The 14,840-nt window shown below is 39.3% G+C and overlaps 1 protein-coding gene across 4 annotated transcripts in view; it reads left to right on the plus strand.

The window, feature by feature from the left end:
• The window catches only part of LOC129769228 (uncharacterized), a 150,422-nt gene that overhangs the window by 81,276 nt on the left and 54,306 nt on the right, over positions 1 to 14,840 (plus strand). For all 4 annotated transcript variants that reach the window (XM_055771333.1, XM_055771334.1, XM_055771335.1 and 1 more), the window contains exon 5: positions 7,215 to 7,402. In XM_055771333.1, the coding sequence (XP_055627308.1) occupies positions 7,215 to 7,402 (188 nt within the window). The remainder of the gene's footprint in view (positions 1 to 7,214; positions 7,403 to 14,840) is intronic.

Consider the following 14,840-nt stretch of genomic DNA (forward strand, 5'->3'; position numbering starts at 1 on the left):
CGAACAGCATTGAAGAGATTCCCGTGGACGAGTTCTTCAAAAACTTTGGCGATGCACCATAGTATCGAGATTCCTCGGTAGTTGCTAATGGCGTGTACACTACCAGATTTGTGGATTGGAGTGATCGGAGCCTTCTTCCACACCTCTGGAAACCTTTGCTCGCGGAGGGAGCGGTTAAAGATTAGACTGATCGGAGTTGAAACCTCCGATCAGTCTAATCTTCAACCGCTCCCTCCTTGAGAAATACTGGAGGTAGACAATCTGTACCGGCACCTTTGAAAGCGTAAAGTTTTTTCAAAACAGCTGCTACGTCATTTGGAACAAAAGTTAATTGCGGAAGGCTTATTTCAAAAGCCTTTCGTAATTCGACCAGCCGCTGAAATATAGAGCGAGTCACTGTTGTGCACGCTGCTGAAAAAGTTCGCGAAGAAGTCAGCGATTTTCTCTGGCGAGTCTGCAGTTGCTCCGCACGTCATTTCCAAAGGAATTCTATTGGTATTTTTAAGGTTCCTAATGTATGACCAGAAAGATGACGGATCACGTTTCAAATTCGACTCGGTGCGGTTAGTGTAGCTTCGGAACGCGTTTTCTTGACATTCGCTGTCGAGCGCTTCATGGTTTTTTAAATCTTTCCCTGTTGGACTAAGATCTTTCACGGAAAAAAACTTTTAAGCGCTTTCCGAACGATATTCCGTAGGTGTCGTAGTTCTGGTATCCACCAAGGGAGTTTTGAGTGAACTGCGGAACTCCTGTGTTTACGTGGTACATGATCGTGGAGTATGCTGAAAATCTTCTCGTAGTACAGTGCAGTTGTCTGGTCCGTGAATGCGTCACCGAGTGTAGCATCCCAGTCAACCGCCGCAAGCAGGTCATTAAGCGCAACGAAGTCACATCGTTTAAAATCCAAGTCATCCACGTTACTTACGCCAATAGGATTTTGATTTCCAGTCACGATTTCAAGCCGTAGAACAAACGGGTTATGGTGAGGGTCAATTTTTAATAGCGAAGATGGCGGATCTATGAGCTCTACATAGGTAGATTCACTCACAAACGCCAAGTCAAGAAGGCGTCCGTTTGCGATACGAACTGAATTAATTTGGTGAAGTCCGGACGTGAGCATGGATTCTGCAAACGCAGGTAACTGTTGCAGTCTTCGTCGAAACACCATAACAGATGTGGGAGATTGTAGTCGCCAAGTGCAACAATGACATCGTATACTGAGGACAGGTCGAAAATCTCTTGAACAGCAGCTGCGTGCGATTCATAAACATCAAAACGGCCATTTGTTCGAGATGAGTATAGCTTGTTAACGTAACTGCACTACAACGAAAATCGGATTTAACAGCTACCAAAACACCACCGCCGCGTTGTAGAGTGCTTGTGTTAGCATTGCGGTCACATCGAAAAATGCAGTAGTTTGATGCAAGCTCAGTGTTCACTACGTCTGGGCGCAACCACGTTTCGGTCAGAACAATTACGTCGTAGTCACAACTCGTCGTTTTCCTGTAGAACTTAGTTAGTTAGTACGCATGCCATGTTCTCTCAGACCAACACTCTAGCCAGCTCGGAATATGATTGGTTCGCTAATCCTACCTGACTGCGAGGTGTAACTAACTATGGTGGTGAAGAATTCAAGCGGTTGAGGATGATATGACGTGGCGCAGAGCAGGTACGAGTGGAGAAGTTCAGTGAAATTGATGATTGTTCGAAGACAACAGAGAAACACAACTACAAAACAAAACAGAGTTGCCAAACTCTTTCAATTTTATTTCAATCGCATTGCAATTTTATTTCAATTGCATAGAAAATAAAAATAGAAAACAAGGATCGCAGTCCCTGTTCGAGAAATAACAAATCACACAATAAAAGTTAAATGTATCAATATTTAGTGTGGCTTCCTGAAGCTTCAATGACCTTTGAAGACGTTTGGTAATACTATACTCGACCAAATGTTCTTTTCCCCTACTTTTCGTCCTTCGCGAGCTATCGGTATCCCTTCCTACTAACATTAGAATAAGTTGAATTTTTAAACATATTAGGTGTGAGGATAGTTTTAAGAACTGAGTGTGATGTGTAAGTTTGAATGAGAATTTGGAAGTGAGTGTGAGTGTGATCATTGTTACATCCCATCTTTACCTAATGAAAATGTGTCACCCTTCTAAACTCGAGTCGACCGCGAGTAGTCGGTATCCTATTTTATTAACCATAGAATTAAGGAAACATGTTAATATATTCTAGTAAAAATATAGTTAAGAGTTTGGCTCCTTTAACCCTTTCATTACGGCAGCGTGCTCCGCCGAAGTGCTACCCCTTTACGGAGCACTGCGCTGAAAAGTATGCACATCGAGCTGGTTTAATCGAAGAGCAGTATGAATTTCATGTCGTCTAAAGACGATGCTCTTAACGAAAGGGTTAAACCTATGTAACTGAGCCTGTAAAAATAAACGGAATAATAAAAATAAAAACAAATCCTCCACCACTTTGTTGTCGAGAATGGCCAACAGATTTTCAATCGGGTTGAGATCAGAACTTTGCGGTGTCTGTTAATAATCGAGCTCCGCGGGGAATACTATCTTGCCCCGGAACTCGGTAACACGTTTTACCACTGCTGCCCGAAAGAAAGAGCCAGATTTCCTGTGTGATGTGTTCCCATCCGCTGTCAGGTCAAGCTCAAGGTTCGCTCGTCAGGTTGCTGTGATCTGGGTATGTACGAATTGTGGGATGAGCGAATATGGTGAGACAGTTATAGCTGGCAGTGCTGTCAATGTGCATTCTGGAATCCACACATCCTCCCCCCTCTATAAAAAAATGAAATCTGTCGAATAAATGGAAGAAAACTAGTCTTTCTTCAGTCTTTTTTATTTCCGATAATCCATGTCACCCTTCAATGGCAGCATTTTATTTTAAATAATTTTCTTCACACATAACACTGACTGGATTCTGGATTAGCTGGTTCCAACATACCATTTCGCTGTTCCTTCACGGTATACTTACGAGGGTCGAACCGCGATTCTGCTTTCACCCGAACCTGACGTACATGAATCATAGTTTCTCTAGGTCGAACACGATACAAACGAACCGATGGACTGCATGTCTTCTCGTTTTTTGGTCCGTAATTTAGATTCCTTGTAGCTTCTATCCCATCGATATGAATAATTCTGGGTGAACTTCACCGGTTCTTCAATTTTGCCAAGAGACATATTGATTTCGAAACGATCCACGATCCATTGCCAATGTTCCCACAAAGATCTCTGAGTCCTTATTTATTTTGACGTGGGACTACGTCTAACCGGAGTATATGGGGGGTAAAATGAAAACCTAAACACAGAACATGCAGTAAAAAAATTAAGATTCCGAATGCTTATAACTCGAACATTTCTTACTGGATTGGAAAGATGTTTGCATCAAATGATAGGGAATATTTCTACGCATCTATCGCAATTAATAAAATGTTATTTTTCATTAGATGAACAATTGAATTACTGTAAAACGTTAAGCGTTATATAAACGGCCTAACTACCTCGTTTTGATTGGCCCGATTAACGGTTTCCCCAACACAGCCATCTAAACCAAGCAGCCTTGGGGAAATCGGCATTGAAAATACATGAAAGTATGGGGACTTTTGTTCTCATCGAAATGTGTTCCCTAACACAGACTTCTAAACCAAGCAGCGTTGGAGAAATCGCCAATACATGAAAGTCGGGGGTGTTTTTGTTCCGACTGAAATGTGTTCCCCTAAAAGCCCCCACAGATTGCAGACTTTTGTTGGCCGAAAGTTTGATCGGCCGACTTAATCAGTACGAAGCGATATGCATATGCACACACTACACCGATTCAGTATCGGCCGATAAAAAGTTCGATGGGCTTCCCGATTGCATTCAAACTGTTTTGTCGGCAAACTATCGGCCGTCTGTTTAATCAGTACTGGCTAGCTTTGACCTGCGGCCATACGACGATTGTTTATTGGTCGATAGTTAAATTCGCTCTCAATTTTGGAATCCGATATACGTGCCGTGCGAATCACTGAGAATGGGATGCACACATGTCAAATACATGTCAAAATCGAAACTGAGTTCAAGTTCATCAAATCAAGCAAATTCGCGGTTCGAGAAGTACGTATACTTGAGAGATGCAAACTTCAGAGGGAAATGTAAAATAAAATAATCGTTTGATAATTCTTCGTTCATATATTTTGTCGTAGGCATCATACCAAACGTCATTAAACGTCGTCAAAGAACTGTCATTAAATTTACTTATAACGAAGAACATAATCTATCACAATGCATGAATTGACCTTATATGGCATTTATTCAATCGTTTTACTCATATATATTGAATTAGGAAATTGTTTCATTCAATCAATACAAACAAATGATTGCTAAGCTAAGGTAGTTCCACGTCAACCTTACGGTTATATCCTAGATATAACCCACCCATTTTTTTAGTTCTTTTTCGATTTTATTGTCTTGAGTTATTGTTTCAGTGTTTGTTATCCTAATATCCTTCGGGGTTCCTGCAGTCTTAAGTGCAACGTTTTGTTTCATTTTCTTTCGGTTTGGGGTCTTATCTGATTCCTCTTCATATTGTCAGTTTTTTTCCGAAATTTTTGGACGTGTAAAGTCAATCAAAATATTCCTACCTTCAAACATTTTTCAGTCTTCTCCGCTGTTTTCGTCCATATTTCGTGTTCACGAATCGATACCAATCTTCCTACATTTTATCAAGGAACGGTTGAAAGTTCTCCCAGCGGATATTTTCCGTGCTACATAATGGTCCTGGAATAACATTAGAGCTATGGTCAACTGGGTCCTGTTTTTGGGCCCATTTAATTGCTGGTTTCCATTCAAAGCTCCCACGACCCAGTTTATGGAGGTTTCGATTTGCTTCATCCGCTAGTATTATTCGCGATAATCGTTTTGCATCGCCGATATCTTTACACCCTTTTGCTTAATCCTTCGTTGTAACCATTTTCAGACCATTTTCTCTTTCATCACGCTCGATATCGCAGCTGTTATTCTCATTGCATCCCAAATTACACTGCCTCTTTTCTGTTTCTTCGTAGTCCGATCCGAACGATAAAATCTCATCGATTTTTTCGAGTCACTTTAAAATTTGGGAGCGCGAACCTATTTTTCACGGAAGATATTTTAATCTAGTATCTTTATCATTTCAGTTCATTACGAAATATTTACAAATAAATTCCAATTCAACTTAGCGCGGTCTTCTCGATTCATTTTCAATTGAACCTCTCACGGTCGTCTCGATTCGCTTTTAATAGACACTAACGCGGTCGTCTCGATACGCTTTCAATTGAGCCTAACGCGATTGTCTCGATCCGCTTTCATTTGAACCTAGCGCGGTCGTCACGATCCACTTTTAATTGACCCTGGAGCGGTCGTCTCGAACCGCTTTTAATTGGGCCTAGCGTGGTCATCTCGATCCGCTTCCGCTTGAATCTAGCGCGCTCATCAGAAGCCGCTTTCTTTCTTATTCATCGCGGAAAAAAGTTCATCACTTCCATCTACCGTGTAACATGTGAGAGTCACACAATTCATAAATCCAACAAGCAAAGCCAACAAAAAACATCACTCTCGTAGATTTTTGGTATCGTACACAAAACTTACCCACAATTATAAAATAGTGATATAGATTTCCAATACCAACCCAGGAAAACATCCCCAAACCATTACATTGTCTCCTTCGTGCTTGACTGTAACCTGAAAATGACGTTCCTGCAATCCTTCATCATTTTTCCGTCGCATTCTATCGTGACGCTTCTTGTTGAAAAGCTCAAAAAAAGGAAAGGAGTTCGTCGATGGCTCCTTGTCCACACTTTTCGACAGAACTCTTGGACAAACGTCCGTCACACATCACGTCTGAATCCAAAAAGCCCCGTTTTGTCTCGCGGATTCTTTCTCGAGCTTTTCTCAATAATTTTCCTGGTACAGCGTTCATTTTCTATCCGCTATGGCCAACCCCTCTCGCAATCCTTGTTGTATCCTACCTTACCGACTCGCCACCATTTTCGCTCGATTACATTACAAATATAACACATCAATTGTGTTTACTTCCCTTCTTCACAAAAATATTCCCTATATATTTTTTTTTGGACCAACAATTACGAAAAAAGGTGACAATATTTGAAACAACATTACACTCAAATAAAACAAACTAACTAAACTGTAACAAACGGTTACAGTTTTTTTTTGTGAATCATGCTCAGCTAGTCTGCGGCGTACGGTTCTGGCCGATACCGCCAACGAGAGGTTTTCCTGAATGACTTTGACTGATACTTTCGGAGATTTCTCCACTTCCCGGGTGATTCGTTGGTCCGTCCGGTTATCGGTCAGCAAGTGAACCGTGCTTGTGCACAATTTCACAGACTGCTCCCCGGCTTATTCCGAACTACTCTGCAATCTTCCGGATTTCGGACATGCATGCGGATTTTCTTTGCACCCATTTTGTTTTATTTTTGAAAACTTTTTGTGTTGACAATAACAATCGACTTTTATGTGCCAACGTAAACAACCTCTTGCTCATATCGCGTCCACTGAATCACTGAAAGGTAGTAAATAATATCACACAGCCCTAGTTGTCATAACATGTGGAAACGAGGGGTTACGCAAAGGTTTTGAATGATTTTGAAATTATTTTTTGGGGGTGGATTTTCATTTTTGTCGTCGCATATTTTAAAGTATAAAGGAATACTTTAAAGAAGTCATGTAAGAAAGTAAACAAAATCTAACAAAAATGACAAAACTTGTCGAAAACTTGAAAGAATAATAGTAAGTATACAATTCTATTACGATAGTAGATTTCGATGAAATAGTCAAGAATTTTAGAAAAGTTTTTAAATATGCAAAGTGGTTTTTTTGTGCCTATCACTGTAGTTTAGACACAACGAAAATCGTACCCCAAACTAGCCTAGCTGCGTACTGTTTTGGACCATTCGTTTGATGCCATTGCTCGAAGCTAACCACTCAGGATATGAACGTCCTCATCAGTGAATTTCACTTCCGACCCTTGGCTTACACGGTCCGCTTGCCCCTCACTAGGAGTGGCAACAGCAGCAGCCGCTGACTGTGAGGTCAGTGCAGTGGTTACAGAGGTAGATGCTGCGGAGGGTAGCCTCCAACCTGTCCGCCACTGGAGCAATAAACGTGGAATGCTAATTTATATTCGTTCTTTTACTGTTTCTCTTCTATTTTAACCAGCAAATGGCAATTTCGAGCAACGGGAAGGGCCGAAGCGGCATTGACCAATCCCAGCCGACGCAGCATCAGCAGCAGGAGCAGTTTCCCTGGCTTTATCGAGTGATTTTAATTGAAAGAGAGGTCACAATTTGCGCCGGGTCGTTAATCCATCCGAATGTGCTGTTAACCACTGCAGTCTGCGTGATAAAGTAAGTGTTGTTTGTTTCTTTTTTTGTCATTTGCTGTCCCAATGAAAGATTGGTATTGGTTTCATTCTGTTAGCTTGAGATGGGAAAGTGTCCTGGAAATGGTTGGATTTTCATTTGGAGAAACATGTGTATGCGACAAAGTTTCTATAACTACCAGAGCGTATGCTGTTCGATGGTGGCACCTGAGTGGAGCAAATATTCGGATGGTATTGGAAAGAATTGTATTATAAATGGTCACCGAATTTCATGGAATCGGTTAATATATTTTTGTATTTGTATATTTGTCCATAGTCTGCGGAATTACACCTGCCAGGAAGACTAAGCTATTCAATCGTATTTCTTTCAATGTGCTCGACTTCGAGGACAAAAAAAATCCACGAATTTCTTTCCTTGGAGGAATTTTAAAAAAATAAGAGATAAATGATAATCGTCGGAAGCGATGTTAAAAACCTGAAAGTACGGAAAACACAAAGGGTAAGGCATCTACCAGAAGGTCAATTCTTTCGATTCTACCTTCAATCAAATTACAATCTTGTTTTAATGAAGGACTACGTCTTTGATTTCTATATAGGTAGGTCACTTTACGAAATTGAAAATAAGACATGTAACGATGCATTAAGGGATTTCAAATGCATATTACGCAAAATCGTTATCACGATATAGGGGAAATGGGGGGGAATGTGGTCATCCTAAGGAACATGCCAATTTCCTGTGTCCACAAATTTCCGTTCCGTTTCCGAAGAATGTTGTAGCTCAACTTATTGTAGTTCAAGATAGTAAGTGATTTTTATTACGAATATTGAAAATAGCACATTTTTTATTATTAGAAAAAGGTTGAAAAATCGAACATTTTGACGTAGGATTACGTCTTTCGGGAACATATTGGGGTACAAATTGAAAATCGAAAATCGAGCACATCGTGAAAATTGTCCAATTTCAAACGCTTATTGCTCAGTAATTTAATGATGGATCGATGAAATTTTTGCGTCAATCGATTTCGGTACTCCATAACAATTTTTTATATTGAAGAAAATAATATATGTCATGTAACTAACTATCGAACAATTGAAAAATCTCAACCCTTATCCTAACGGAAATACCCATTTCTGATTGGTCGAAATTGACTACACATGCGGCGGGTCCCTAACAGAGACATCAAAACCAAGCTGCCTGGGGGAATTGGCATTGCAAATACATGAAAGTAGGGGGGGGGGCTTTTGTTCCTACCGACATGCGTTCCCTAACAGAGACATCAAAATCAAGCTGCCTGGGTGAAATCGACATTGCAAATACATGAAAGTAGGGGGTAATTCTAGCAAATCAAATTTGAATTTAGATTTTAATGTTGGTTGCTTCGTTAAATTTCATATCAATGGCCGATCGTGTATTGTGAAAAATTTAGCACAAGTGTAAGTGTAAAATTGTATATGGTAGCAGTTGTGTTAAAAATGACTTGATGTATGGAACGATTTATTTCATATTTCATAAATAAAAACCAAGGTGTGTTCTCGCTCGAGAACGGGTCGTTTGGTTTAAGCTGTCTGTTTTGTTGTGTTTATTTTCACCCAAGGAAAGTTTATACGGCGAGAAAAATTTTAAAAGTGAAAAAATATTAGAAAAAGTGATTTTTCATATGCTCTACATATAGTATTAGGTGCTGTTAGTCCAATTAAAATTCGCATTGGGTTGAATAAACACTCAGAAAGTGAAAGTTATAAAAGAAAATTACTTTTCCCATTTCAAATATGTTTTCTCTATATTGAAGTAACATGTTTTTACTGATGAGAAAAAATTATAATTGTGTTCGGTATTGGTAACTATTTTATATTCCATTAGTGAGTTTTTTTCATACTTCATCCATACATAACATAGGAGGCATCTCGTCTAGGATCACAGAGGGCGGTTTTCATCATATCTCATTCCACTTCGGTATCTTTTATCTGATACGCATCATCCAACGACTGTTTACCATCTTTCTGTCATCACTACTCGGTAAACACTGGTGGAGTGAACTAACAATATCCAACAATCAAACAAAATTGCCCTCAAATCATTATCAAAGAGTTTAACGGTGTGATTCTTCAAACATATCCAAAATCAACATATAGCCTAACGGAATCCTACGTCAACTATGCGGTCGTGTCTCGGACACAACCCTCCTGTAACTTTTTTTTAGTGAGGAGGTAAAGTGGTCACATGTGGGGGGCAAAGTGGTCACTCGCACATATCACACTAAAAGAGATAGATTTATGCGTATTTGATTGGCCAAATTTGTTTAAATCATTATTGAAATAGTAGGTACATGTATGAAATGAGCTAGGTCTGTTCACCTAGAATCGTAATTGAAATTTTCTCATACGTACAAAAACGTAGTAGGAAACACAATTTTTTTTAAATGAGGCTTGGTTTTGGTTGGGGTGGCATATTTTTTTTTGGGTCAAAACCACTAAAGGGACCTCTTTAGGAGCAGAAGGTGATAAGGTATATCAGCTTTTGAAAAGAGAACTTTGTCAGTAGTAGTCTCCACTGACTACTTTGCCCCCAAAAAACGAAATGCGAAAAATCCGAAATAGTCGCTGAAATTGAACAACATATCTATTCACCTCCCCTAGAATATGGTAACAGTCGTCCAAACTGTTGATTTGTCGCAAATATCAGGTCAAATAAACTTAATTTTACTAGAAATTCCTTAAATTCGAAACGCACAAAACTACGGCAGAATGGCTACCGAGAGAGCGTTTTTTGTCTGACAGAGTGAGTCGTTGCGTATTATGAATCATTTTTATTTGTCGATAATGAACATTTATCAGTTGCCAGTATCGATGGAGGGATGATCTTGGAATGATCTTAGAGATAATCTTGGGTGGTTTTACTCTATTCTCCCCATAGATTTAACGAGATTCTGGCTCAAAAGGTTAAACATTCAGGTTGTTATCCAATCAAATCGTGCTCAATTCATGTTTTTATCGTGTAGGTCTACTAACAATTTAGGTAATTGTGTTCCAGGATATCTTGATATCGAGCATGTTGTATGGTAATGCAAAAATGCATTTAAAGAGGTTGCTGATTTAGAGGTTCGAAAAAGTATACTCATACATGTCAGATCATGATAGCACAAGCAGTCACGATCTTAATATTATGTAACCCATATATGCCTTCCTTAGAAGTAACTGTGTTGTTATTTTGCCCGCTTCCCTTCACTGAATTCACTTGTTCGTTCTCCATTACCTTCACTGTAAATAAGCAGAACTTAGCACCTGATGAGATCAATTTACTACAGTAGCTATACGAACTAACCAGGGAAGCACTCATGGCCGTAGGATACTTGGTATACATCACCTGGATATAAAGTTGTTAAAACCCTCTACGAACAATGAATCCGGACAAGGTGGGAGAAAATGTAATGTTTATCCATAATATATTTCTGTAGTTATAGATTTATGAGACTTAGGTTTATATCTACGTAGATCTAATCTAATTAGACCTGTGTTAAAAATGCGTTGATAAACGATGACTCCTTGTCCTCTTCTACATAATTAAATAAATAGAAAGGAAGGGTAGTATTGGCTTTAATTTAAAGGATACATGTTAACATAAGACACAGTTCTTCCACAACCTCCATTCGATGTATCAAAAGAGTAAAAATGACAGATTTCTGAACAATAAAAAAAATCTATTCAATTCAGTCACAGTCCTACGTCAAGCTTCCGTCCGTGGACTAGACCCAGACCCATCTACTTTTTTGACGTAGAACTACGTCTTACATTAAGGGTGCCAAATTAGAAAACAGGTCACATTTTTATGAAATAAAGTTAACGTTGATAACTATTTTTGCTGTGAACGGATTTTCACGATTTACACACCAATCGAATCGGAAATTCCCTAAGATTTGTTTGATATGCTATACATTACTACCCATTGTCTGTATATGATTTAAATTGATTAAAATTGGAAACAATCTCATTTTTCCATACATTTGTTCTGTCCATTTGTGTGATTTCCCAAACAGAGCTGTCAATAACGAGCAACGAAGGGGAAATCGTAAGATTTGAAGTATCCGTAAAGTGATCCCCGATTTTTGAAATCAATCGTTCACCAGCTAATCGAATAGTTTTCAGCAGTTTGTTATTCGATACGATTAATCGGCCCAAATAATCGATTAATCGATTAATCGCCACACTGAGAGAAATAATTAGTTCATTTCGCCTGAAAATCAATTATCATCTTTTACTCACCCCTAAAGTCGTAAACGAAGCTCAATTCACGTTGACGACATTGAGCTTTGTTTACGAACTTAGGGGAGCGTCAAGGATAATGATTTGTTTTCAGGATAAAACTGCAGCGGCCGTACGTTTTATTCTCTCTGAGTTTGGATCGATTAATCGACATAAATTATTCGTTCGCTTCGATTATTGGTTGTGCAGTATTCGTTTGATTAATAATCGATTTCTGTAGGAAGTATTCGATTAATCGAACGATTATAGGGGATCACTATCTCCGTGAACAAAGGAAAAGAAGAAGAACGCAGGGGAATATATGCCTACAGTGCCTATAAACAGTGGATCTCGCTGAGACAAACGTTCATTGTTCGTAAAGACACCGACTGAACAACACCGTTGCTGGGCGAGCTGGATGGCGAGGGATCGAGTGCCTTTCTTAAAGCAATTGGGGTGGACGCGACCAAGTTACTCATGTCATGTGTGTATATTTAGATGCTTCAAGCCATCGATATATGGATATTTGTGTGCGTACGTGCGTGCTTCATAACCCGTACGTAAAAATAGTACATCTTCGCTACGCTGAAACCCCATTTGTATCTGCTCTCGTGTGCATTGGTGGTGCAAATTATGCAGCCGTAATGATAAATTTAAACAAGGAGGGGAGATAGTGGGAGGGAAATATTTAGGGTATTAGTAATGAACCTCTGCTGAGGCAATGATTCAGCAATGCTACTCTTTTCGAAGTAGGTGGAAGTAAATGTCGTTCTAGAATTTTGTATGTGATTTGGTTTCACTCGCCAGTAGCAAAACTTTCTCCATTAAGGATGACAGCTGCGCTTATCTTGAGCATGAGAAAGTAATGCAACTTTTTTCGAGGCCAGCCAATATTAACAGAAGCGTTTTTTGAGAATAGCACAAAATGATGAGAAGTGTTTATATTTATAGTAGCTTTGAGCCACCAATGTATGGCTCTGTGTGCATGCTAGAACAAACGATTGTTTGGCGCTTGATTTACGTTGTACGAACGATTCCTAGAGGTGCGATTCCACTGAGGCAATACTAAATAACAGGTAGCATGATATTTGATGCTTGCGAATATTGTTCTTGTTGTTGTTTCCATACGGTGCCGAAGATATATGGATGTAGTTATAAGATGTGGAATAATGGTACTGGTGCAACAAGTATATAATCGACTACAGCCGAGTCTATGTCAATTGCGAAAAAGGCCAAAGGAATAGCGTTCGAGGTAAATTTTCAATGCATTGATATGAAACAAATTGTGACATACGATAGGACTAGGGTATTGTTTTGCGAGGGCGATAATGAATCATCAATGAATTATCAACAACTGATTCTATAATTTAAAATACCATTTCAGGGCGATCAAACCATTATACTAAACAGTTATTTCTAAAATTCACAGCATTATAAAATAATATCCGAAGTTATAAACAAGTGACTTGAATAAAATAACAGCGTAGTTCTACGTCAACAATGCGGTCGTGTCTTGGACACAACCTCTTATAATTTTTTTATTATGTCCAATAAACCAATGCTTGTCTAACACAAAAAACTGTCATTGGTATTATGGAATGGATTGTTGTGAAAAAAATAAAATGAGTGATTCCAAAGAATAACAGATAATATATTTAATATTATGACATTTATACGAGGCCTGTATCGCGACTTTCGAATTTATGCGGGTTACGTATATTCGATTCTAGATTTTTTTTTGTGGCAATATGTTGATACTCATGTCTCTCACTTATGCTGACAAGCACGGCTATTTTGAATGTTCAGGTTTTCCAAGACGCGATGCTACAACGATCGATTTTGCATGTGGGTGAACAAAATCCTTTCCTAGCGGTTTGCTGATTTTTATTCACTCCAACCGGAATCTTACTGGCAACCGCAAAATTGAGCGGAGGTGAACAAAGACCCTAGAGAGAAACTGGGTAAAATTTGGTTAATATCGGTCAAGTATGAAAAAAATTACATGAGTTTGAAGTAGTCGCATTAATTATCGACTCACCCTTTATTATTGGTTGAAATAACCTTCTGCCGTAACATTTCATTATCTGGAAAGTCGTGCAGTATTATCACAATTACAGTAACATTTACAGAGAAACCATGAAGAATGAGTTGAGACAACGATTGATGAATAGTTTCCCCAATTGATGAATAGTATCGAAAGAAGCCAAAGTTTGTATCCAATGCAAGTCATCGAGAGCTGCCCACAATGTAGGCGAGTAACTATTTATCGGCGGCCAGTCACGGTAATTTCCCTCAAAACTGTACTCTTCCGCAGTCATGCCTGACGACAATTTCAAATTATCGAAGTGTTTCCTTTAGCGGCCTTTACACGATCAGTAACATTAATGACAATACTAGCAAGAATCACTCCATTCCGCATTACCATTATTTTTCAACCCTACACGATCATTTTTGACGTAGGATTACGTCTTTCGGGAACATATTGGGGTACAAATTGAAAAATGAAAATCGATCGCATCGTGAAAAATGTCCAATTTCAAACGCTTGTTACTCATTCATTTCATGATGGATTGATGAGATTTTTGCATCAAACGATTACGGCACTCCATAACAATTTTTCACATTGAATAAAATAGTATATATCATATAACTAACTATCGAACAATTGAAAAAATTCAACCCCTATCCAAACAGTGATACCCAGTCCTGATTGGTCGAAATTGACGTCCTTTCTTTTTCGCGCCCGATTCGTTCTCTCACCGGCAAGCTGCATGGCAATCGAGTAGGAGACGCCTACATCACACATACCAAATGATATAAAAGCAAGGAGCATTCGTGGATCTCATTCATTCTTACAACGGACGTGGAACGGACAACAACAAGTGGAGAGCAGCAGCAGTGAAAGCGGCTAATATATAGGCGAGCATAGAAGTTGAGCGGTCAAAATGCGAGCTGTGTCTCACATCGAGCTTCTATGGCAGCATAAGCAGCGGCAAACAGTAGCAACGGTTGTTGAAACCGGTCTACTACTAGTGGCAGCAGCAAGCATCACGAGCGGATCGTTTCAGGCACGCTCTCTCCGTCAGAAGTGCGAGAACGTTTCTTGGCATCGTGAAAGTGCAGCATTGAATCTGAGCGGCCAACAATTGAGCTGTGTCTCACATAAGTGGCAGTAGCAGCAGCAGCGGCGGTAAACATCGAGGCTGAACCTCAACAATCGAGCT

The sequence above is a fragment of the Toxorhynchites rutilus genome, chromosome 2 (assembly GCF_029784135.1).
Source record: "Toxorhynchites rutilus septentrionalis strain SRP chromosome 2, ASM2978413v1, whole genome shotgun sequence".
Lineage (NCBI taxonomy): Eukaryota > Metazoa > Arthropoda > Insecta > Diptera > Culicidae > Toxorhynchites > Toxorhynchites rutilus.